Below are 23,135 nucleotides of genomic sequence, written 5' to 3'. Positions count from 1 at the left end.
GAAAAAGATTATTTCTATAAAAGTGGAAGGTATATTGTATAAGGCCACCAGTGAGCTGTGCTTCTTAGATAGAGCAAGTCGGAGACCTCTGTCTTTGTCCCAGAAGAGGTGAAACCTCTGACTGATTCTGTAAAAGCTGTCTGTCTTGAAAAACAAATGGTCATGCTTTAAACAATTTAAGGAAGATTTTAAACAATTTCAGGAAGATTACAAATTCAGTTCTGAGGTTTTAGGGGCAGGGGAAAAAGTGTTTCCTTTGATTAAGGGATGTAATTCTGTTTATATTCAAGTATATTAACTAGAATAATTTGAACTGCAAGGAAAATATTTCTGTAGCATGCTGGAATCCTGTTCAAATGAATCTGACTTCAGCCATGCTTAAAATGAAGTATAGAAGTTTTCTTGAAATTAGGATGACCATTGCATATTTGCTTTTTGTCTCTTCTGTCCTGTGCCAGTATTTTTTTTTTTTTTTCATTCTTTCTATTTCACAAGCATAATGGGATACACTGAAATACAGTTCGAAATCTGCCTTTTTATGGCAGGAATGAGTCTTTAAAAGAAAGATAAAGAGCTGTGATTGTTATAACCAGTATTTCTTTAATGGGCACTGAATAATTAAAATATTTGATTCCCTGTTGACTTTTGAGTAGAAGAACTCTGCATTCAGTAGCACACTGTGAATTTGTAATTGGCATCTTCATGCTTAGGATATTAGTTTTCCAGAAGTGTTTTGTGTCATTTAAACAAATTAATGTCCTTTTTAGGTGAATTGGGTGGATAATCCTTTGCTAGGTGGATAGAAGGACAGAAAGTAGGTTTACTTGTGGAAAAGCCATAGATTTTAGTGTTTTAGTTGTTGTGTTTAGCTGTGGTGTTAAGGGGGTTGCTGAAGTGGCAGCTCTTGCCTATGAAAAATAATAATTACTATTCCTATTTGTTAAATTAATAGAAAATAATTTGTGGTAAGTAGTTTTCCTACTTTTCAGAGTGTAAGATTGGACAGAGCAGACATATTTTTCTCTGTTTCTTTTAATGAGATGCTTAATACTGCAGTTTGAAAATACAAAATACATAAAAAGCTATGGACTGTTACATGTTTTGCTTGACATACTCAGCTGACATATACATGAGAGCTCTCCCTCCACTTCTTCAAGAAACAAAGAAAATTAACTGGAGACTGAGAAACTTTATTAAGAGAGGAATGAGTGTTGATGGAGTCAGAGAGAAGGGGAGAGAGCTGGAGAGAGCTCTTCATGCGATGGATCCAGGTGTTTGCATTCATAATTAAGCTTCTCAGGAATTATGACATCAAAGTTATTGCACAACTTTATACATCTGTAGTGGCTTGCTATCTTTTCAAATAATTGTAAAACAAATGAAGCAATTCCAAGATTGAAAGTAAAACAGAATGATAGAAAGCCATGACAGAGGTTTTGTTATAGTTCTAAGTGTAAATAAATTAAGAACATGCTTTTACCTTATTTTTTGCTTTTAGAAACATGTACGTTGCCCAATTACTTGCAGTGACGAAAAATTTTGTTCCCCCTGTATAGGGTGTTTACTGCTTTTTACATTATGCTTATTCCTGCAGTATTCCTCCAGCAGCAAGTCCTCATAGAATTACTGCGATTTCCAGTTAACATTATTTGAAGCTTCAATTTTTAAACCACTAGGCTGAAGTTGGTCTAAGGGTGTTATTTATTGTGTATGTGTGGTGAATCCAAAGAAGACTTGTGATTTACGGTAGGAACTGGATGGGGATGCAACCTTTGTAACATTACCGCTCAGGTAATTACCTCTGTAGGTACAAGAAAGTGGTCCACTTTGCAGCAGTGATAACTTCCTACAGTGAAGACCTTAATGAATTGGTTTGTTTGCTTTTTTCCCTATGACTACAGTCATTGGGAGAGAAGAAGAACATAGTTGCTCTGTTTTCCTTTCTGAGACGTTTTTCTCAACAGGCTGAAAACCAGATATTCGCCAGGGGAAAGTAATTTTTTTAACTTTTTTTAAAAAGTGAGACTAGAATTTGAATTGTGCAGTGATGAGTGTCTGAACTATGCAAAAGCTTTTATGCCACAGTCACTCTTGTTTTTCAGAATGGACTTGGATATGGCTTTCTGTTCTGTTGCAGAAGGTAAACTGCGAGTGAATAGCAGTAGTGGAAAAATGAATGCATTTAGTCATGCTGTAGCTAAACAGTTTTAATTAAATCATTTTATTAAATTGTGTGACAAATGTACTTACTAACTCACCATTTTTCTAAAATGTCATTTCTTTCTTGTTATATGAAATATAAAAACATCTCTACCTGAAGCAACAGCTGACTTGTTTTTTGGTATCTTCATCTATATATATTGGGGGTTTTTATAGCCTGTGTTGTTTCTTTTTAGTGTAAGATTTTAAAATTTGCCTTTAGGATTTCAGTGTCTGGTTGCTGTATGCTACAGGTAGGTCTTCAGCTGAGGTTTTTAAGACATACTGGTAGCTTAATTTTATTCACACTGAGTCAAGTGTGAAAATACTGTAGAGAAGATGGAGACTTTTGCCTCATCCTTTCTGTCTCATTAGCAGCAGTTACGGGGGAGCAGTCTCAAGCTCATGACTTGGTCTCATGGTTACATTCACCTCTGTGTTCACTGTTGCATTTTGTTCGGTTAGCAGTTTATCACATTATATTAAATAGGATTGTAATAAGGAAAGACGCCTGTTCAACAAGTGGCCTAGTAATGTTGAAAGCCTGTTATGAAGCCTTAGGAACTAATTAAGTCAATGCATACAGTTCATTGAGAAGGCATGTTCTATCTATCCAGTACAACTTTGATTATTATTATTGCCAAATTTGCCTCTGCTGTATTTCCACTCAATTACACAGCTCTGGTTCCTTCTGAAAAACCGTTCCAGTATTCCTTTGAACAAGCATCTTGAATATTTCTCCAGCAAAACATTTTTTAATCTTCTTTCATATCTGCTTATGAGATCTATCCTGTGTCCTAAACTTGCAAAGCAAACCCCATTTTAGGAGATGTCTGCACAGAAAGAGCGGAGTGTTAGACCCTGGTGTTAGTGCTAGCGTTGGACCTGCAGGACAGGAGGAGCGCTTGCTTCTCAGGGTCTGGCAACAGCGGCTGCGGTGATGGGTAGTTTCCCTCCTGGACTTCGGCAGCATCTTTAGGTGCCTGTTAGGCCAACCTTTCTTAGGAAAAGGGAGGCTGCCACCCTGTGCAGAGAGTCCTTATTGCCTTTACACCGGCAGCGGTGGTGCTTCAGCACGAGCGCAGTGTCTCACAATTCTGTTTTTTTGAGAGAAGTTTTTAAGCTCGTGAGTGAAGGCTCGTGATGAAATTCTTAACTCCTACAGGTAGGACAAATGTTTGTGGAGCTAGGCCGTAGCGCGTCAGGTGCATTTGAACAGGTTGATAAGAAGGAAACTGATGAAAAGCCTGAGACTTGAATAACAAGCATCTGTGACGGCTATCAGGTTCTTGCAGGCTCAGTCTGAAGGGTCTTTGGTTTTTCTAGTTTTGTCTAATGAACTTGTAATCACTGTTATCAGTAAGATCCGAAGTAAACTGAATTTTTCTTTTCAATGGAGCAAAAAAATGAGAATTGAATTGTTGATCTTGATTAAAAATACATATGAATATATTATTACATAACATGCTTAAATAATACGTTAACATATGCTTGATGTGCTATTAAGTGTCATATTAATATACACTTGCTATATCAAAATTATATAGTATATGTGAAAGTTGTTTTTATTCTATATTAAAACTGGGACCGTATATGACATAGAGCAGTGCTGGAGATGGCTTCATGCAGTTCAGCAGGACTGAGAGAGGACCGAGTTTTGGTCTCTGCTCCATTCCTTCTTTGCCTTCCCGTTAGATGAAGGTATTACCAAATGATTGGATGGCTGATTAGGTTAATTTTTTCAATCTTGTCTCTCTTTATACATATACTTTTAAAAATCGGATGGTCTCCAAAGAATGCAAAGGGTCTGTGAAGGTTGCGGAGCTTTTAACTAAGTGGACCTAATGAGTTCTCAGCCTTAAAGTAGAAATGTGTCAAAGCAAGCTTCTCAGTGGAACTCGGCATTCACAGGAGAGAGATGCAAACCCTCAGGTTTTGCAATGTATTGTAGGTGGAACCAACACTTGACGCATCCTACTACTGAATTTACACATAGAAATGAATTAATATTAAATTGTTTGACATCTGAGTCCTAAACTATTCATTGGGCATGTATCTTACAACAGTGTTTTACATTGATTTTAAATTTCAAAAGAGGTTTTAAGATTTGTGAAGTCTGCTTAAAAAAAGGTAGTGCTTAAAAGCCAGCTGTCTGCACTTCGAGACAACCGTGAGGAAAATCAGTGGGAGAAGTATGGCTTGTGGGGGAGTTGTGGTTTGTTTTACTGTTGTTGATTTGTTGGTGTCCGTGTTCGAAGTATTCTTCACGTTTCACAGAATTAATTAAAATCTGTGATCTTTGCCTTAAAAAGTGTCACCACTACTTGAATAACCACGGAACAAAATAATTGTGCTAAACATTTTTACATCCCTGAAATTCTGCCGCAGTAATTACAGAAGGAGATGACTGTAGCAACCCTGTCGCATGTGAGAACCCAGTTCTCCACCGCTACAGTTTTTTGAAAGGGATACATGATTTAGGTAAAGAGTACTGGCATCTTGTGGCTGCATGAAGTAGTGCAAAGAGCTCTAGTCATAACCATCCTTTGCTTTTAGGAGGACATAGAATGTTGCAACTATAACAAAAGCTAATCACTGCATTTGCCCGTGGATGTAAACACAAACTTCTAGAATATGCAGGACTCGTGAAAAGCGTTAAAAGTAAAAAAAAGTCTGTCTTACAATTTTGCTGTTGCTCATGGGGATGCAATTATTATTTGTGCTAGCATTATTATTGTTTACTTTAAGATAGTCTTGGATCAATTAGACTCAAATATTAAGGGTCAGAAATGGCTGACAGAAATAGAAACATGACTTCCATTAGTGTTTTTCATGGAAATTAATTTCACTTACATAACAATGAAATCTTACAATTTTAAGAACAATGAAATCTTACAATTTTTTTTTTACAAGTTTTAGGGAAGGTATTAGTTTGAATTTTCTATCTAGCTTTTTTCTTTTGTTTAAGGATCTAACTATTTTTTGTAATCAAAATATGCAGGAAAAGATGAGTAGTCTTTCTTCAGTCCACCACAGAGGTAGTGGTTTTATGAGGACCGTCACAGGCACAACTTCTGTGTCTTGCAGCTGTGCCCCAGAGCCCATCCGGATGCAAAATGACTGCCTTCCTCAGCTGGACTGGCTCCCAGATCCGTTTGCTGGCTGGTGCCGGCACAGGGGAGCCGGCAGCGGAGGGGCAGCAACAAGTGCTGCGGCTGCTCCTTCCAGCAGAAGCGCGGTCTTGCTCTGGCTTCGACATTCATCAAGGGGCAGCCTCGTGCTGCCCGGCTGCTGGTCTCCGTGGTGGGACTGCTGGGCACAAGTGGAAGGGGCGTTTGGCCACTTCTGTCCCTCGCTGTCCCCTGGGGTTGGTCTCTTTCCCACAAGTCGGCTCTGGTGCATGGAGGTCAGATTGTGGGAAACAGCAGCACAGCGTGGTAACGGCAACATAGCAAACCTCAGTGTGAAACCTTGTGGCAGGGGAAAGTGATTTTATTTCAAACCAAAACTGATTCTGGTCAGTTGCTTTCACACTCTCGCATTCACAAGCACAGATGTGTTGTTTAGGTTGTGTATGCAAACAACAGAAAGTGATGCAAGCACCCATTTGATGTTAACACAGTGAATTACATGAGTAATGACACTGTGGAAAATAATAAATTGTGACAACAAAAAATTGTTTCCTCAGCTGCTGTTTTTAATTGGACTGTCAGCAGAAATCCTTCTCACATCTCCCTGGTTCCTGCTAGTTGCATGACTATTTCTGTGCTGGTTTTGGATGTGCCATTTTGTACATTTTGGTAGCTGGTAGTGATTTATCTGTCACGCCTCTGTGTGTGTCATCAGGTTTTTGCTTACTGTCCTTTGTCTCCCCACATGGGTGTCTTGAAAAGAGGAAACAGATGCCCTCCTGGATGGCTGCTAATCTCTGTGCCCCTAGAACGTGCCGCTCCAAGAGTCCTCTTTCCACCAGTTGTTCTGTCTGTCGCTTCCACGCCCATGTCCCATCCATTCTCCATTTGTGCCATTTTTAACATTTCTCTTTCAGTTCCCTTCAGGGTTGTCTTTCTGGACATGGTTAATTGTTAGTCAGTTGTATGACGGGGCTTAGACCTGTGCTTTCCTGCAGGTGGGTGATTGCCACGGGAAGCACGTGAACTTTGTGGACTGACTTTAGAGTTGATTTGCTCATTGTGAATGCTGTAGGAAGTGTGTCTTCATAGAAGAGGGAAGCCTGCACACAGTAAAGTCAATGAAGAGTTACACTAGTGGTGTCAGCGGAGCCTGTGCCTTTTCAAAGACGTAACATAATTAGATTGATATTTTACAGAAATAATTTTAACTTTATAATCTAATTTTTGTGATTGCATTAATATAAAATCCTAGTCCTAATAAGGACATAATTCTGTTAACTAAAAACTAGACTGCAGTAGACAGTATTTCATGTATGACTTTGAGTATAGATCGCAAACAACAGAAAGTGATGCAGGCACCCATTTGATGTTAACACAGTGAATTACCTGAGTAGTGACACTGTGGAAAATAATAAATTGTGACAATAAAAAATTCTTTCCTCAGTTGCTGTTTTTAATTTGACTATCAGTAGAAATTATATTTAGTTCTCTTCAAGGTAACATAGTCTCCCCTTAATGCATTGAAAGGGAATAATTAACAGTGTATATGTCTCTCTAACAGGAACCAGTGATCCGTATGTCAAGTTCAAACTTGGAGGAAAAGAAGTATTTAGAAGTAAAACCATACACAAGAACCTCAATCCTGTGTGGGAAGAAAAAGCTTGCATTCTTATAGATAACCCAAGAGAACCATTGTATATAAAGGTGAGACACTGTCTTTCTTACGTCTGTCAAATTGCAAGAGAAGAGTTATTGGAAGAATTTTTACTTTGTAATTTCTGTATATGGCAAAAGTTATTGTGTGATACTACATTACTTAAGACTAATTAGTGGTGAAAGTTATTTAAGTTACATCTGTATAATGGTCGTGTCAAAATTTCTGAAGAAAAAAGGTAAATACAGGCTTTTTGTTTATTTCAGGCCATAATTGTTCTATACTTCTCTAGCATAATGGTAGAATCATAGAATCATTTAGGCTGGAAAAGACCTTTGAGAACATCAAGTCCAACCGTTAACCCAGCACTGCCTAGTCCCCCAAGGACAGAGAAAGACAGTAAACTGTGTTTTGTGATGATGGCATCCCTTTTATTTATGGAAATATCATTGCATAATTCTGATATGAAGCATAATCTATCCCATTAAAAGCAACTCCTTGCTGAGGCTAATTTGAGAATTTATCAAGATGTGTGCCAAATTTTCCTAGGTTTTTTTTTTCTATTTGTACCTGAACACAATGGGTTTACTTATATGTTTTGTAAGGCTTTATGCTTTTCTTTTTTTTTTACATTGTAAATCTACTTAGTATATCACAGATGAGGATGATCTTCTCATAATAGAGGCATCACTTACTCTGAAATAACAGATAGCTTGAGTTTAAATCAAAGAGCAGCCAGCAATGCCCAGAGTAATTGGCAGCAGTGACACTACTACTTAGCTATCCATATTGGAATGGAAACTAGACAAGCTGTGATCATTGTTTTATAGGCACAGAATGGAAAGCTGCTTTTTAGTTTATATCCAAAAGTAAACCTTAATTGTGTAAAACCAAGTAGATAAAAAGTAAGTTCTAAAAATATTATTGGAAAAACGGTAGTCGTAGGGCTCTAATTAGAACATACATAGGTCAAAAATACTTTGAGAAAGATTGGAAACTTAAGTCTTACCTAAGTAATCCTTTTAATTAGTCTTAAATGATTTAATGTTTCAGTATCAGTCTTAATCTCAAATACATGACAACAATTTTAACTGAAACATGAAGTTGTAGATTTTTTTTTAGTAGATGAATGCCACTTCAACAGCCTTCGAGTATCAGTCTGCATTGTTTCACATATTCTGCTCAGATAAGGTACATCATTATTAAAAAAGCATGAATTTAATTATAATTCTGAATTGGCATCTTCCTGCCCTTATTAAGCTTAGTGACTTGTAAGGAATGAACTGATAAGGAATGCCCAGCACTGCGAAAGAGAGAAGCAGATTCAAAGAAGGACACTTGCAACACAGCTACCTGGTTTGATTATTTATGCCAAATAACAATCCTGCAGTAGGGTCACAAGGGAATAGTTGTATTTCCCCCCCCCCAGGAAGAGTGTGTCAAGTGGTACACTGTATGAAATACTTCCCTGTGTGAATAGATTGTTCAGCTATTCTAAGACTTGATTAAATTGTACTAAGTCAGCTGAAAATATTTATTTGGAATTTTTATCTCAATAATTTGTAGGGGGAGGAAACAATTTGACTTTGAAATATGAACTGATATTTCATGGTTCATTTTCTTTGCCCATTAGATGGCATATTAGACAGAGAAAATATGAGGGTACACACTCAGGTCGATCAATGCAAATGAGAGACTTGTGCTCAACTAGTTGCATTCAACCCTTTTGAGTCCCACAGCAGTGCCTTTGGGCCACAGGTTTTCTGTCACCATCTTCTTAACCCAGGCTGTATTAAGGTATTTGTAGAAGATGAACAGCTTTAACTGCCTCCTGCAACAGAGTTTCTGTAATACAATACTTGAAGTATCTATGTCAAAATTGAAGACCTTGAATCTAGGCCGGTCATATTTCAGTTAAATGTTCTATTACTAGGTGTTCACAAGTCTCACTCTTATTTAGAGCTGAAGGCATATTCTGGTCCTCAGAAATTCTCATGACAATATTTGCGAAGAAAATTTAACATAGAAAGTTGATTTTGATAATTGCCACTTCCCATTTTCTTTGTGATTTTGTGTCACAACTGTTCTTTGTTGCCATCCACCTTTTTTGTTTATTTCCTTCAAAAGCCATCCCCAGTTTATTTGTTATTCTTCTTTCAGACTTGGGAAGGCATAATCCATCTCAAATCATTGATACCACATGCATGTGGCCATGCATCCACGTGCTGGCCACAGATCACTGTCTGAATGTCAGTAAATTTGTCCAGATGCTTTCTCTTTTAGATAGCAAGTTAGCAGGCAGGATCCTCATAGTAGAGTAGTAAATGTCACTATTGACTTACACATACCAATTAAGTTTTCATCTTGTATTACAATATTTTGAAGCCCTAGAAACATCTACAACCTTCAAAGACTACAATTTTATCATTCCTAATACTGATGTAAGTGCTGTAATAACCCACTTTTCACAATCCATCTTGCTCACTTGCCTGTATTGTGCAAAATGGATAAGGGTATAAATTAGTGTATATCAGATCAACGATTCTGCTTAACTTTGGTTATTCTTTTGGTCTTCCTTTTTTCAATACCTACATTTTTATAAATGATTCTTTTGTTTTTATAAAGTTGATGATGTTCACATATGCAGTCCTGTAGTAGTAGGATACCCCTGTGCCTGTACATGGTGCATTCTGACTTTCACATGAGCAGTTTCAAACTTGATTTTGTGGCCAGAAATTTTTAGGTTACTTCCAGATAGTCCTGGTTTAACATGTGAGAAACATGAAGCTATAACTCTGGAAAAGGAGTTTCAAGAACTATTTCTAGGGCAAGAAAATACCACAAAACATTTCCAATACTGAAAAATGCTTTTATCTCCTGTGCATCTTAGGTCTTTGACTATGACTTTGGACTTCAAGATGACTTTATTGGTTCAGCATTTTTGGATCTCACTTCATTGGAATTAAACAGGTATGGCTCAAACAAGCCTACAGAGTAATCCTTTCTGGCTGTCTGCTGATACTATGTTTTTGGAATTGCAAATAGAACATTATTGCTGGAAAATAATTATATAAACCTACACCACATAAAACTAAGAGAGGAAAAACATTTACGTTTAGGGAATTAGTATAATACGAACGTTAATAATATATTAACTGATCATGCACAACATTTTTTTACAGTGTCTACAGAGAGGCTAGTTTTATAACCACTTTAGTCTTGTTTTTATATTATCTTCATTCACAGCATTACCACCTACTGTTTAACTTTTTTTTTTCTGTTTTTTAATCCATTGATGTTACAGTTCAGTTTTAATTACTTTGGTACATATAAGTACTTAACATGGTGTAGCAGTATTTAGTATTTATTTATGAGTGTTTGGACTGCAATGCTTAAAAGTAGAAACGGGGTAAATTTGTGACATCATTTTAAAGTAGTTTCATATAGATGCATATGCCTTTAATTCTCATGATTCAGAAATTTCATTATTAAATTTCATTATGAGTATGAAATCAGAATAAATGTATATGTTTTTGTCTTCTAGGCAAACAGATGTTACCTTGAGTCTGAAGGATCCTCATTACCCTGACCATGATCTGGGAAGTATATTGTTATCAGTTCTGTTGGCTCCTAGAGAAGAACAGCGAGAAGTGGTAATTTTAAATACTTTAATATGTGTCAACACTGTTGTGGTGATTCTGTGGTTGGACGACTTAAAGCACAAGAGTAAACCACATATTCTGAGATTAATTTGATTTTTACAATTATTAAAATAATGTGAACAGTGTTTCTGGTACAGTACAGCATACTTCATATGAATTGGATCCTCCCTGTGATAGAACTGAGGGATCCAGATGGAACATAAATGTTCAGCAGTCTCAGATAAAGTCAGTTGCAGGTGAATGGTACTGATTAATATGGAAAAATATCAGTAAACCACTGGTGAAGAATTTTGGACCTAGTGCTGCCATTTCTAGATAAGAACATTTGAATCCTATTCCACACTGAAAATAAAGAAATGTGGAGAAAGGTAGTTATTTCTGCTTTTGACATCTAGTGATGAAGTATCATTTCATATTTTTCAATTTCGTGACCAGATTTCAATTACAAAATAGTGTGGTTTCCTATGTTTATTGTAATTCCTTCATCAATCTTCGTTTTCTGAGCTGCTTAGTTGTAAGTGCAAATAGTTTCCAGTTTTATAGATCCTGTTAGTTCTAATTCTCTAGTTGGACATACTTCATGAGCTTTTTGCCAGTTGACTTTTTACTTAAGCAGTAATACTGCAACTATGTCAAAAATAAAGAGAGGTGACATCTTTCTCAGAGGTTGTAAAATAATGTGGATTCCTTTGGCTTCAGAGCGGCCAAGAAAAAAGTATTAACGTGATGAAATTTTCAATGGATATAGTCAACTACATGATCTTTGTAAGAGCACGTATGTTTCTGTATACTGCAGTGAGACACATATCCTGTTGCCTACCTGAGGAATACTGGCGGGCTGTAATACTGTTCTTTTTGCACTTTTCCCCTAGCTCTCATTAAATAGCCTAGTAAGTCAGCTGCTGGAACTGGGTGTTTGGTATTAGGTGTAACAGAGACGCAGAGTTTTGAAAATAGGGTTTTTGTCTGTTATTTTTCTTCATGATGTTCTGTGGGAACTTAAGAAAAATAATTGATAATGGTAGTAACGTGCAGGAAGTTTCTTTAAACTAGGTATTTTTTTTCTTTTACCAATACATTTGTCTAGACAGTTGTGGCGGGCTGACCGCGGCCGGAGGCCGGTGCTCCCGGGCCGCTCCATCCCTCCCCTCCCCAGCTGGGCCGGGGACAGAAAACACAGCGAAAGGCCCGTGGGGCGAGAGCGGGGCAGCAGCGGTCACTCACCAGGGCCCGTCCCGGGCCGCGCAGGCTCCGCCGGGGGACGATCCGGCCCGTGGATCGCCGAGCGACCCCGAGGAGGGGCCGGGGCACTGCACCCCGCTCCCAGACCCCTTCCCCCGCCCCTCCCCGCTGCCCGGCCGCAGCTTCGCTCCCCGTTTTCTCTCCCTCCCGCCCCCGAGCGGCGCGGGGGGACGGGAACGGGGGCTGCGGGCAGCTCATCGCCCCCGGGCTCTGCCGCTCCCGCCGCCCCGGGGGGAGGCCTCCTCGCGCCCTGCGCCGCTGCGGCGTGGGGCCTCCCCGGGGGCGGGTGGGGATCTGCTCCCCCGTGGGGCTCCGCAGGGGCTTCCCCCGGGGCTGCCGGGGACCCTCTGCTCCGGCGCCCGGAGCCCCTCCTGCCCCGAGCCGGGGGCCGCAGGGCCGCTCCTCTGCCCCGGGCTCGCTCCTCTCCCCGGCCGCGCTCGCACGCTTTGTTTTCCCTTCTTCGCCCCGTTCCCCGGAGCCGCTGCCCCCGTGGCCGCTGGGCTCGGCCTTGGCCGGCGGCGGGTCCGTCTCTGAGCCGGCTGGCGCTGGCTCTGGCGGCCATGGCGGAAGCTTCTGGCAGCTCCTGGTCGGAGCCGCCCCGGCGGCCCCACCGCTACCCGACCCTTGCCCGCAAACCCAATACAGCAACTCAGAATACTACCTTGCAAATTTGCAACACGAAAGTGTTTTTCACTTAAATTGAAAAATGTATTTCATTCCCCTTTCTTTGTGTGTGTGTATTTGGGTAAGACCAGCTTTTCTCAGTCACCTGGTAATAGCCCTGTTTTTCCAGGTGGTTTGGCATTATCCTGCCATAATCCTAAATCATGCAGCCCAGAAACTGTGTGTTTTCGTGTGGGAAACTATTAGGTGGACAGGAAGTTAGTTTCCTTTTTTCATCATGCGGATAGGAGAGCTGCTGTGCTGCTCAGTGTTACCAGCTGTTACACAACAAGCGCTTGCGAAAATCACAGGTGAGAAGGTGAAATTACAACACTACAGTGTAACGCGGCTTTCACATGGGTGTTTACTTGGTGAATTCACAACTGAACATCAAAAGTAATGGGAGCATCATCGATAGCAACATTTTTCGTATCCAACTGAGTGGTTGTAGTAGGAGGAAGATTCGGATTTGGGCTGTTATGCGTTTCTTAGCTTTCTCTATAGTAAGATAAGCCTTTTAGTTTAGCTCAGGTGACCAATTTTTCTTCCCATTCAGACTGCTGTATGGCACTTCATTCTGAAAATGCCCAAGATTCTTAAGATTCTCATTCCTAATCTGAAGCTTTGTATGTATTATTAGAAACCACTCTTCCCAGGACACAGATCTCATAGCGGTTCTAACAAAGTTGGAGTAACATCAGAGAATTTGTGTCACAATGCAGGGAAGATGACCTGCAAAATTAATATTGAGTTGCTGTGTATGAATGTGTTAGGTGTTTAATAATTCAAGGTGCAATTATCTTTTATTCAGTTACCACATGTACTTATTTATATATTTATTAGATTTCATTTACTGTCTAAGGAATAGATAGATTACAAAATGTATCGCTCCAATTAAACTGTCGTCCTTGGTTACTTTTAAAAAGTCTTGTAATAATGAGGATGTTTTTTATTGAATATAATATGGTTGAGATCAATAAATTTTCAAATGTTACGTTAGAGGATTGAAGCTAATTCTTGTCCATTCTGGAAATCTGCACTATATATAGTAGTAATTAAAGCACCTCCTACAGTTGTGTAGTGTGCTGTTTGAATGATTACTGCTTCCCTTCTACTTGGATATCTCTATATAGGTGATATTTCAAATAGTATAGTTGACATATGTACATAAAAACCTGTGAGCACCTTTAAATATGCTTTAATGACTGCTACACAAAAGACATAGAAACACTGTCCCTTCACACCACATGTGTTTTTTTCCCTAAATTGTTGCAAATTTTCTTAAATCCTGTTGGTTTGATATCCCTATGTAGCCTACATTTCAAAAATAGTGTTTCTTCTCAATAAATTTTAATTTGTTCAGATGATAACTGTAAATTGCTTGCACATGTTGTGACATGTAAATGCTGTAAAATGCTTAAATCATCAAGCTGATGAATTCAGAAGTTAACTACTAGTAGTTACATTTCAGGTACTTTAATTGCATATACTTAAAATGAGAGTGTTTACTAAGACCATTGGGGATGTAGAAAAAGGAATAGCTTCAATGAAAGAACAGCGTTAGCTTTCCATGTAGCCATAGAAGCAGCATTGTGTGTGATCCTGTATTTTGGGCAGCTCTGTGGCCATAATCCAAACCCAGCCCTGTTGAACAAGACTTGCTGTCTGTGATGGACTGTTTGGTAACTTTTTGATGCAGACTAGACTTTGCCTGAACTGGAGCAACGGAGAGTGTTTTGGAGGTGATAGTCTGGTGTGCAGATAAGGGAGAGTCTTTTGGCGATGCATTTGTGTAGCCAGAGGACAGGTCTCGTAGCAAAGCATTTTATTGGCAACTCAAAATAGTGTGGCTGTATATTATAGGATGATGCATCCTGTCACACTGCATAAGAAATATTGACGCTGCTGGAGGGTAAGATACTCCGGTTGGAAGTTTGAAGTTAAATGGTACAAAATTTGGGGCCTTGTGTATTGCTGCCTGTCTGTGAGAGAGGTATTGCTACAAATGATTTAAAAAACAAGCAATCACTTTGAAAGAGTAATAGTTTAGTTTGTTTTGGGTGGAACTTTCTTTTGTGAAGCCTTCAGGTATGCAAAGAAATGAGAGAGATTTGCTACACACAGGAGAATTCCCTTCCTTGTCTTTCTGAAAAGAAATTAGGATGAAATGGAGGTTATCTGTGTGCTGACTGATGAGATGTTCTTTAGAATTTACAGCTGGAAGGTCCTATTTCCTAAGATCAAAACAGATTGCATCTTTGGATTCAGATGTCAATTAAGAATATTAACATGTGCATATGTTTATGTTACTGTATGTAAAATTATATTACAGGCTAGGAGAGGGGAGTATTTTGAGTCCTGCTGGATTGTGAAAAAAAGTTCTTAAGTAGTTTACAGTCTGTGTTTTTCCAGTTGGAGGATATTGGACATGTTTTCAGTTAAAGGAGATTCAGTATAGTAGTTTCATAAATAAGAACACAGTATTTGATTTTTGTAGTGTGTTTTCTTGGAAGAAAATGCAGAATTAGCCTGCAGTTATCGCTGACCGAATTTTTAGCAAATCTTGTGTGTCAGTATCTTTGTCATTTGCAACCTAGTGCTTGTTCTAAAGGCATAAAGTTGTGAACTTTAAAGTAATAATCTTGTAGTACCTCATGCAAACTATATACTTTTCTTTTGAGTTTCAATAAATGAAGACAATCTGATTTGTTCTGATTTTTGAACAATCATAAATTGTGAATAAAAACTGATGAATGAATTATTCTTGTGCAACTGTAAAATAAGAATGTCTTTAGTATTTGTGAAAAGTATAATCTTTTTCCAGCACAATTAGGCTGCACTAGCACTAGTTCCAATAATTCATCTGTGTTTGCTCTGTGCTATTAACAATACTTGCTCTTTACATTAATGCAGCATTTTAAATTATTTTGGTTTGAGAGGACTGGTAGCTTAGATAACTAATGTAAACAAAAGATGATGTGAAATAAAAAAGTATGGGAAAAGTATGTATATATAAAATGTTAAAACCTGTGAGCTCCAAAAAATTATTATTTTTAATTCTTGAAAAATAATGTGTTAATGATGTACTTTATGTATTTTTTATTAATTTCTCCATTTGATGACCAGTTTAAAAGAAGTCATAACACGCAATGACTTAATTTTTTTCTTAGACCTGCTCCAGTGGAGCTTGTTTTCTTTCTTTAATTGGGACTATTTTATTAATATTTATCTTTGGATACATGTAGTGCTGTGCATGCCTGTGTGCCATTTGTAGTTAATGTGCATGCCGATTAAAAATGTGTAGTCATGCCTGCAGATTCTGTGTTTGGTGTGGTAATCGTCGGTGCCGCAGTGCATGTGCGTTTTTTTGGCTCTTTCTCCAGCAGAGTTCAGTGCACAGATTTCATCACTGGAGAACTTGCAGAGTGACCATGAGCTCGTCAGAGCTGCATGTGTCCAACATTGTCTCTACAAGAGTTGTTTCCAACCTTGGCCTTAGAGGCAGATACGTGAAATGAAGAGTTGGTAGCTTGATGAGAACTGTTGCCTTGGGGCCAGCAGAGATTGGAGACTACTGTTCTACCACTGCCAGTGGCCTGAGTAGCATAGAAAATGGAAAAAGAAAACATGAGTGCTACTTGGATGTTGTTATTTAATGAGGATAAAATTCACGGCATTTTTTTTTTCCTTAAATGATTTATCCCAAATGATGCTTAATACTTTTTTGCTTCATGTGAAAATACTAACAACATTAATATGCTGGCAGTTTGCTTCCTGTCTTAAATCTTATAATGGAATATATTATTTTTTATTTGCCAGAGGGATAATAACATCATAGAAAAAAAGAATGACAGAGATGGACTCAAGGCATGGAACATTTTCAGGTGAAAAAGTTCCATGTAGATCATCCATCATACTCAGCCCTGTGCTCTGTATTTGTTTTACTGGTTTCTAAGGTTGGTTATCATGCCTTCAGCTTACTCTGCTACAGCTGATGGTGATGCTGCTGCACTCAACAAGTACAGTCATACATTTCTATAGTTACTACTCAAACTAAACTGCTCAGAGTTGAAATAATATTCGATACTTAGTTAATTCAGCTGTCAGACCATATTCTCCTCCTTGCTTACAGCCTGGTCGGAAGCCCAGTGAAGCCAAGTTTGTGCCCTGACTTGTAGCTGTGTAGGAGTTAGCAACCACAAGGAAGGGAGGAGCTGTGCTGTGCTGCAGGAACTTGGAGATCTTCTCCAGGGGCTGCTGCAGGCCTTTAGCTGCTTAATTCTTATGTGCCTTTCCTATAAAAATGAGTTTAATGGTTTTGTCCAGCTTTTTAAAACATTTACTATCTGTATATATTTGCCAAAGGCACAGTATTACAATTATTAACTTACGGCAGAGCCCTTTGGGCTCTAATTGGCCATAGCAAGTTCAAAATTTTCCTCACCAGCTAGTTGTTTTTCTTCTCCCAACAAACTGTGTCTGTCTGAAAAATTTCTGGATATTTAGAAAAATATAAAAGCCCACATGTTTTCTCCCGCTCTCATTTTTTTCCTGACCTAATACTTCTATTTCTTAGCAAGTAAAATGTTTGCATGTCAAAATTTATTTCAATTATCTGAAAAACTGGTTTTACAGTAGTTAATAAGAAATCCCAAAACATTATGTATGCTTTTCATGACATATAGAAAATTTCAATAGAAATTAATGGGCTTTGATTTATTCTTGCTCTTTCTCAATACAGGCTGCTAAATGTTGTTAAATTCTACAAATTAATTTCTCTGTGTTTCCACAGAACTGTTTTAAGCAAGAGTTGTGTTCCCATATAAATTGTCCACATCTGTCTTGACCAGTACGTCTCTTTTAGTGATTAAGAATCTGTGTCTGTGGACACTTTGCCTCCTGGCACGTCAGAGCATTGTCTCTAGCAGTGCCAAGGTTTTACAGGTTATTTAGGTAAAGGGATAGGGCTACTGTGTTTTGGGGGTTTTTAAGAGTCAAGCTATGAATTTTATTCTATCCCTTGTGTGTAATTATAAAACGAAAGAGCTATTTTTACTGCTGTGACACTAATTAGCAGTGGTAACCTTAAAGAGCTTGTAACAGATGTAAGTTGCCCAAGGAGCCTTATGCAGGATTTCTTTTAAGTGGCTACACCTGTGAGCTTCATGGTACTGTTCCAAAAAATGGGAGTACATTAATATGAAAAAAAAAAGGATCATTCAAGTATCAGTCAAAATTGAAGTCATTATCAGTTACTATCAGTAATGGCACATCTTTTTTTTTTCATTTCATTATCTAATTGTTTCTTTCTTCCTTTCTTTCTTCCTTCCTTCCTTTTTTTTTTTCCCCCAAACTATTTCACATAATGCATTGTCTCTGGAAATGGGACATTCGTACCACCCAGAAAAGTATGCCTGGGTGCGAACAGTGCTGCCAGTTGTCTGGATTCATTTCAGTCTTGTGTAGTTGTCGCTGGCGTGTACGTGTTGCTGCTTCAGTTGTAGTGGTGGTTAAATGTGGATTGTCCTGTTGGAGACAGTTGGCCTCCTTTTCTGTATTGCAGAGAAAAGGTAATTAAAATGCTCTATTTTATTTTCAGACAATGCTAATGAGGAAGAGTTGGAAAAGATCAAGTAAGGTAACTTTTAGCATGTGGTCTTCTGGCTTTTTTTTTTAGAAGAACTGTGTTGTTTTACCAAACATGCTGTCTTGGACTGGAAACTTGTGCCACAGGATTTATTCTCCTTCAAATTGTGTTTTAATAACATTGTTTTGTGTTTCATCATTCATGAAACAGTTGAGCTTTTAATGTAAGCATTAAACCTCTTAACTTTGTTACAGCATTTTAGCCTATCGTGAAGTCACCTAGTAACTTCATGTAAGTGGCAAACATGTCCTGATTATTTTTCTAAAACCTTTAATTTCTCATGTATAAACAATTTTCTTAATGCTTACTTGTTAACAGGGAATTCATGCCAAAGGGTAACTTTCATTTTCCTGTTACTTACAACTTTTACCGGTTAGAGTTTTTGTGTGTGGAAGTTTTCACAGTGACGCTTCTCAAAGAGAAATTTCCCTGGTTGCTGGATGTGCACAGATGGCAATCGCAGCCAGGCTTTCCAAGAGCAGAGCGCTTAAGGAGTCGTTCTCAGTCTTCACTAGATATAGCTATTTAGATACCTCTTCAGGCAAATTCAGTATCTGGCTTTTCTTCTCCTAGGTTTCATCTGAGTAACAAAAACGGAGCAGTGTATGCTCTTTTCCGCTAGAGAAAGGCTGGGAATTTTACTGTAGTAAACTACAGTTAATTTTTACCTCTTTCCTGTATGTGTCTCCAAAAAGATAAAAAAAATGTGTATAGTTTCTCAACAGTTTTCTGGCCACTCTTAGCAAATGCTGCCATGCTGCTTTGGAGTTTTAAGCCTTCTTACTATTTGCATAATTTAAAAGCATTAAAAACAGCATTAAATTTCATGAAGTCTTGAGCTGGTTTGGTAGGTCTGAGTTTCTTTGAGCTAGTATGTACAGGTGTTAAAAGGAGAAAAATGAAGTAGATATATGGGGTAATTTCACTTATTTTGTAAAGTAATTTACTGTTCTAGCATATTGATGCAGAAATTCAAATAGACGCTTATTAATAAACAGTGTTGTATATAGTGCTCACTGACAAATATTTACACGGTATTTTCAACCTTTTTAAAAAAGGGTTCATAATTTTTGCATTATGCATGGGGTTTTCACACAGTTTGCTTCTGTGATACAGGACAGTGCTCAGTCTCTTGTTTCCTTTTTGAAATCTGTGAAGCTAAGGTACTTGGTACAGTGATGATGTGTAGTATTTTGATTTTCATATGGTTAGTGTAACTTTTCCTGATATATCTAAGATGCTCAAACTTCTGAAGAGTTCAAACAGTGCTGTGAGGATGCTGAAGGGCACAACTGTTTTGCATCATGCAGGTGATAATGTTAACTTCTGATGTGCTGCATGTGTTGGAGACAGTTTGTGAAACTAGTTTATTAAGAACTTGCCCATATTTCAAATTTCAAATTAACACAACTGTGAGCTTTGATAATCCTGAATGAATGGCACAACAGGATAGTTGGGAATTCTTCATGGCTCTTCAAGTTAATTATTTGTGTTCTCCTTTGTTACATTCGTTTCGTAACATTTCATTCAGTAGTTGGAGTTTTTGCAAAGGGGCGTGTCAGAAGATTTGGCAAATAGCGAATGTATGAATTTAAATGCTGAATTTTTCTACATTTATCTCAGCTGAAGTAATAATTTCACCTAAAGATACAATGCATCTACAGTATCTTACCTGCACTGTTGTTTGTATGATTTACATACAGAAGGATCTCAGTTAAACCACAGCAGCTCTCCTGCTTTCGTGAGTCTATTCCAGAGTTCCAGATCTTTGGTCTGCTGTCAGGAAAACAAATTAAAAAAACTTCTATTTACAAAGAATTCCTTCCAAAAAAATGCTGTTTTCTGGGGTGCAGGATGGTCAGTATTAAATGTGACATCATTTGCAGATTTAAAAAAAGTCTAGATGCTCAATGCTATTAGATAATAGAGAAAGTGCCCTATTTGAGATCCTTCTTCAGGGAGTTTTTTCTCCTCCAGTCCTTAGAGCTGAGAAAAAGCAGAATATTAAAAGTTTCTAGAGGAATCATTACAAAATTGCCTCAAGTTATTTTTTTAGCTCTCTAGAGTCTTCACAATGGCACTTTTAGTAAATGAATTTGATTTTACAGATTATGACAGTATATTTTACTTTTTTAAATTTATGTACATGAAGCCTACCTTTTCTGAATCATACGTAGCTTGAAGTTAGATATAGCAGTGCAGACCACTATGGCATTGCATGTGTTCATGAATTGCATTGCTTGCACATAGTTCCTTGGGCCTGTGTAGTACTGTGAAAACAACGGTAACTAATCTTCTTTTTTACAGTATTATGGTATTCATGTACTTGCAGACAATTACTTCATCAACATTCTGAGTCTCTACTTCAAATACTGCTCCCCTCTTGCACCCTAAAGATGAAGTTAAGGTCACACTAGTGTTGTTAACATGTGTTAGTGGCATTACAAAAATGGAACACCACTTTTGCTTTTGTTGCCTTTTTTTTTCTTCTGTTCCTTTTTTTTTTTTTTGGTGGTTTTGTAGTTTGTTTTGTTTTTACTTTTCCCTGTCACATTTGCTTTATTCCAGACATACTTTTGATCAAAATTCATGGGAGCCAGATCACTTCCTGTGCTCTCTAGGCCACGGGGAATATTCATCTTTCACTGAATCTAGCAAAACTGAAATCCAAACAATTTTGAAGTCGAGCATTTATGACCTTGCTCTGTGAAAAGTAAAGTCAAACTTCCTGGCTTTGACAACAGGAGACTCCAGTGGGCTATTTAAAAAAAAAAAAAAAAGCAAAGCAGTTCATTTAAAAAAAAGAAAAAACTTCTGCTGAGAAGTTAAAATTTGCATTCACATTCAAATTGATGGTTTTATTTCATCCACCACAAGCTTGACGTTGCATTAAAGCAAACTGATGGCCAGTGATTAGGATTTTGGAGGTGGGCTGTTTGCTGTATGGTCTAGGAGAGGAAGCAGCTCCATTTCTACTACTACGTCTGTACCAAGATCTGTTGCACTTCAAGTAAAGGTTCAAGTGGATTATTCAATGTTCCGTGCACTTTTTGTGATCCCGGTGTTTGCTCAGTAACCTCAGTGTGCCCATGCTCAGTTCTGTGGTTTAGAGTTCAGTTTGTTGAATATCCTGTGGGTTAGCAGACAAGTGCTACAGCAAGAAGACAGGCCTTGTAGGATCTAAGTAGTCAGTCAGTCATTTAAACCAAATAGAGGATTTTTAGCTTTGTTTTGCATTTTGAAAGGTATTGGAAAAACTTTGACCTGTGCAGAATGGGTTTCCTCTCTGTGTATGGATCTGACCTGTTCTGCCTCTGTGGTTCTCCACATCCACCAGTTTTCCCATAGCGCATATCTTCCTTTCTGCATTTGTTCCTCTGCTGAAGACACAGACTTTCCTGATGGCTCTCATTCTTTGGGTTGAGGGAAACAAACGTCCTGCTTCTCCCTTGGTTTCTAAACTGTTGGGATACCAGATCTAATTTGGTAAAACAGGTATTGCGGTCTAGATATTAAAGGAGCACAGAAAAGCCCAAGCTGGCAAGAGAGGTAATTTATTACTAATAGTCAACACTGTCCCTGACAGTGAGCTCAATAGTGCTAATTGATGAAGTGATTTCCATTACAAGATCCTTGAGGTGCAAGCTGTCCATGCGATGAGAAGTAAAACATTGCTATTTCTAGCACAAGGCAGCGCAAACAAATTGGGAGGAGTTGTTTTCTCCTTTTTCCTCTGGTTATGAAAACACTAGGAAAAAATAAATTCTGACTTCTTATTTACTAATTCTCTGCAGCACAGAGATTAATCAATAGCTGAGGAAAGGGTACGGGAGGTAGCCTATTAAAATGTTGGCAGCATGGAATTGAGTTAGAAATGCACATATTGCTCTCTTTCTCCTCATCGTTTTTGTAGTGTTCAGTGCAGTGCTGTCAAAAATAATAGTAAAAAAAAACTTTCACATTTTCCTAGCCATTATTAAGCCTAAGCTGACACCAGAGGAAAGAAGAGACTGTGTAAATGCACTATTTTTTCTCTTGTAATAAATGTTATCTTTAATGAAGTACTTCCTCCTGTTCTTGTCTTAGCTTCTAATGATGAAATTTCATTACTTTTGCCATGCCTTGAAAGATAAAATGATACTGCTTCTAGCCATTCTTAATGTAAAGTGGTGTTTAACTTAAAAAATCAAAAGCACAAATACTAAACTTGGGGGCAGTGAAACTGTAATTGTAATTCAGCATTGATTTATATGTCAGAGCAAATGTATTTGCCTGCCAAAATCAAAACTTTCCCTTGATTATAGCTGGAAATGGGGAAGATCGTCCATGCTTTTTTAAAAAAATAAAAAAAGATTAAATTAAAATTAAATGTTAAAAACATAAAGAAAGAAAAAAGTACCTTTGTTGCCAAATATCAGGTATTTTATGGGTGTTGCCTCCTTCTTTTAAGTATTGTCTTTGTAGATGGTACTCACCCAGAAGAGTTAATGTTACGGGTTTTAGATAAACACAACTTGTATTTTCTTTCAGCGTTGTCAAATAATTCTACCTGCATTTTACAATTAATTGTTTGCATTAACTTAAACAGAAGCCTTTCTTTGGATGCTCTTACTCAAAGAACATTTCATTTTATTTAGAGCAGGCAGATTTGCTGTGAAGAATCTGGAGATACCAGTAAATATCCTTGTTCCTTCTGCTGCTGTACAATTTGCTGTGTGATTACAAGAGGTTAACTGAGAAAAGGGTGAGGGGTAGTGGCTTCAGGTGGTGCTATTTGCTTACAGCGTAATGCACTCATCACTTTATTTGCAAGTTTTATGCTTGCTGTGCTGAGTGGGAGAGGTGGGGGCAAAGAAATATGAGGCAAGGAACTTCGGAAGACAACAACAGTGTCTCTGGAAGACGAGGATGATGGCAAAGCAGGTATTGTTGGT

The 23,135-nt window shown here is 38.1% G+C and overlaps 1 protein-coding gene across 1 annotated transcript in view; it reads left to right on the top strand.

The window, feature by feature from the left end:
* Nucleotides 1-23,135, top strand: part of MCTP1 (multiple C2 and transmembrane domain containing 1) — a gene marked incomplete at its 3' end in the record, with an annotated part of 282,449 nt that overhangs the window by 115,733 nt on the left and 143,581 nt on the right. The window contains exons 3-6 of the mRNA XM_082012858.1: nt 6,895-7,037; nt 9,878-9,957; nt 10,532-10,640; nt 18,154-18,192. Coding sequence (XP_081868984.1) covers nt 6,895-7,037; nt 9,878-9,957; nt 10,532-10,640; nt 18,154-18,192 — 371 coding nt within the window. The remainder of the gene's footprint in view (nt 1-6,894; nt 7,038-9,877; nt 9,958-10,531; nt 10,641-18,153; nt 18,193-23,135) is intronic.

This window comes from Phaethon aethereus, assembly GCF_964289735.1.
Source record: "Phaethon aethereus genome assembly, chromosome: Z".
In the NCBI taxonomy this organism is placed as follows: domain Eukaryota; kingdom Metazoa; phylum Chordata; class Aves; order Phaethontiformes; family Phaethontidae; genus Phaethon; species Phaethon aethereus.
This window is presented reverse-complemented; position numbering and strand designations above follow the sequence as displayed.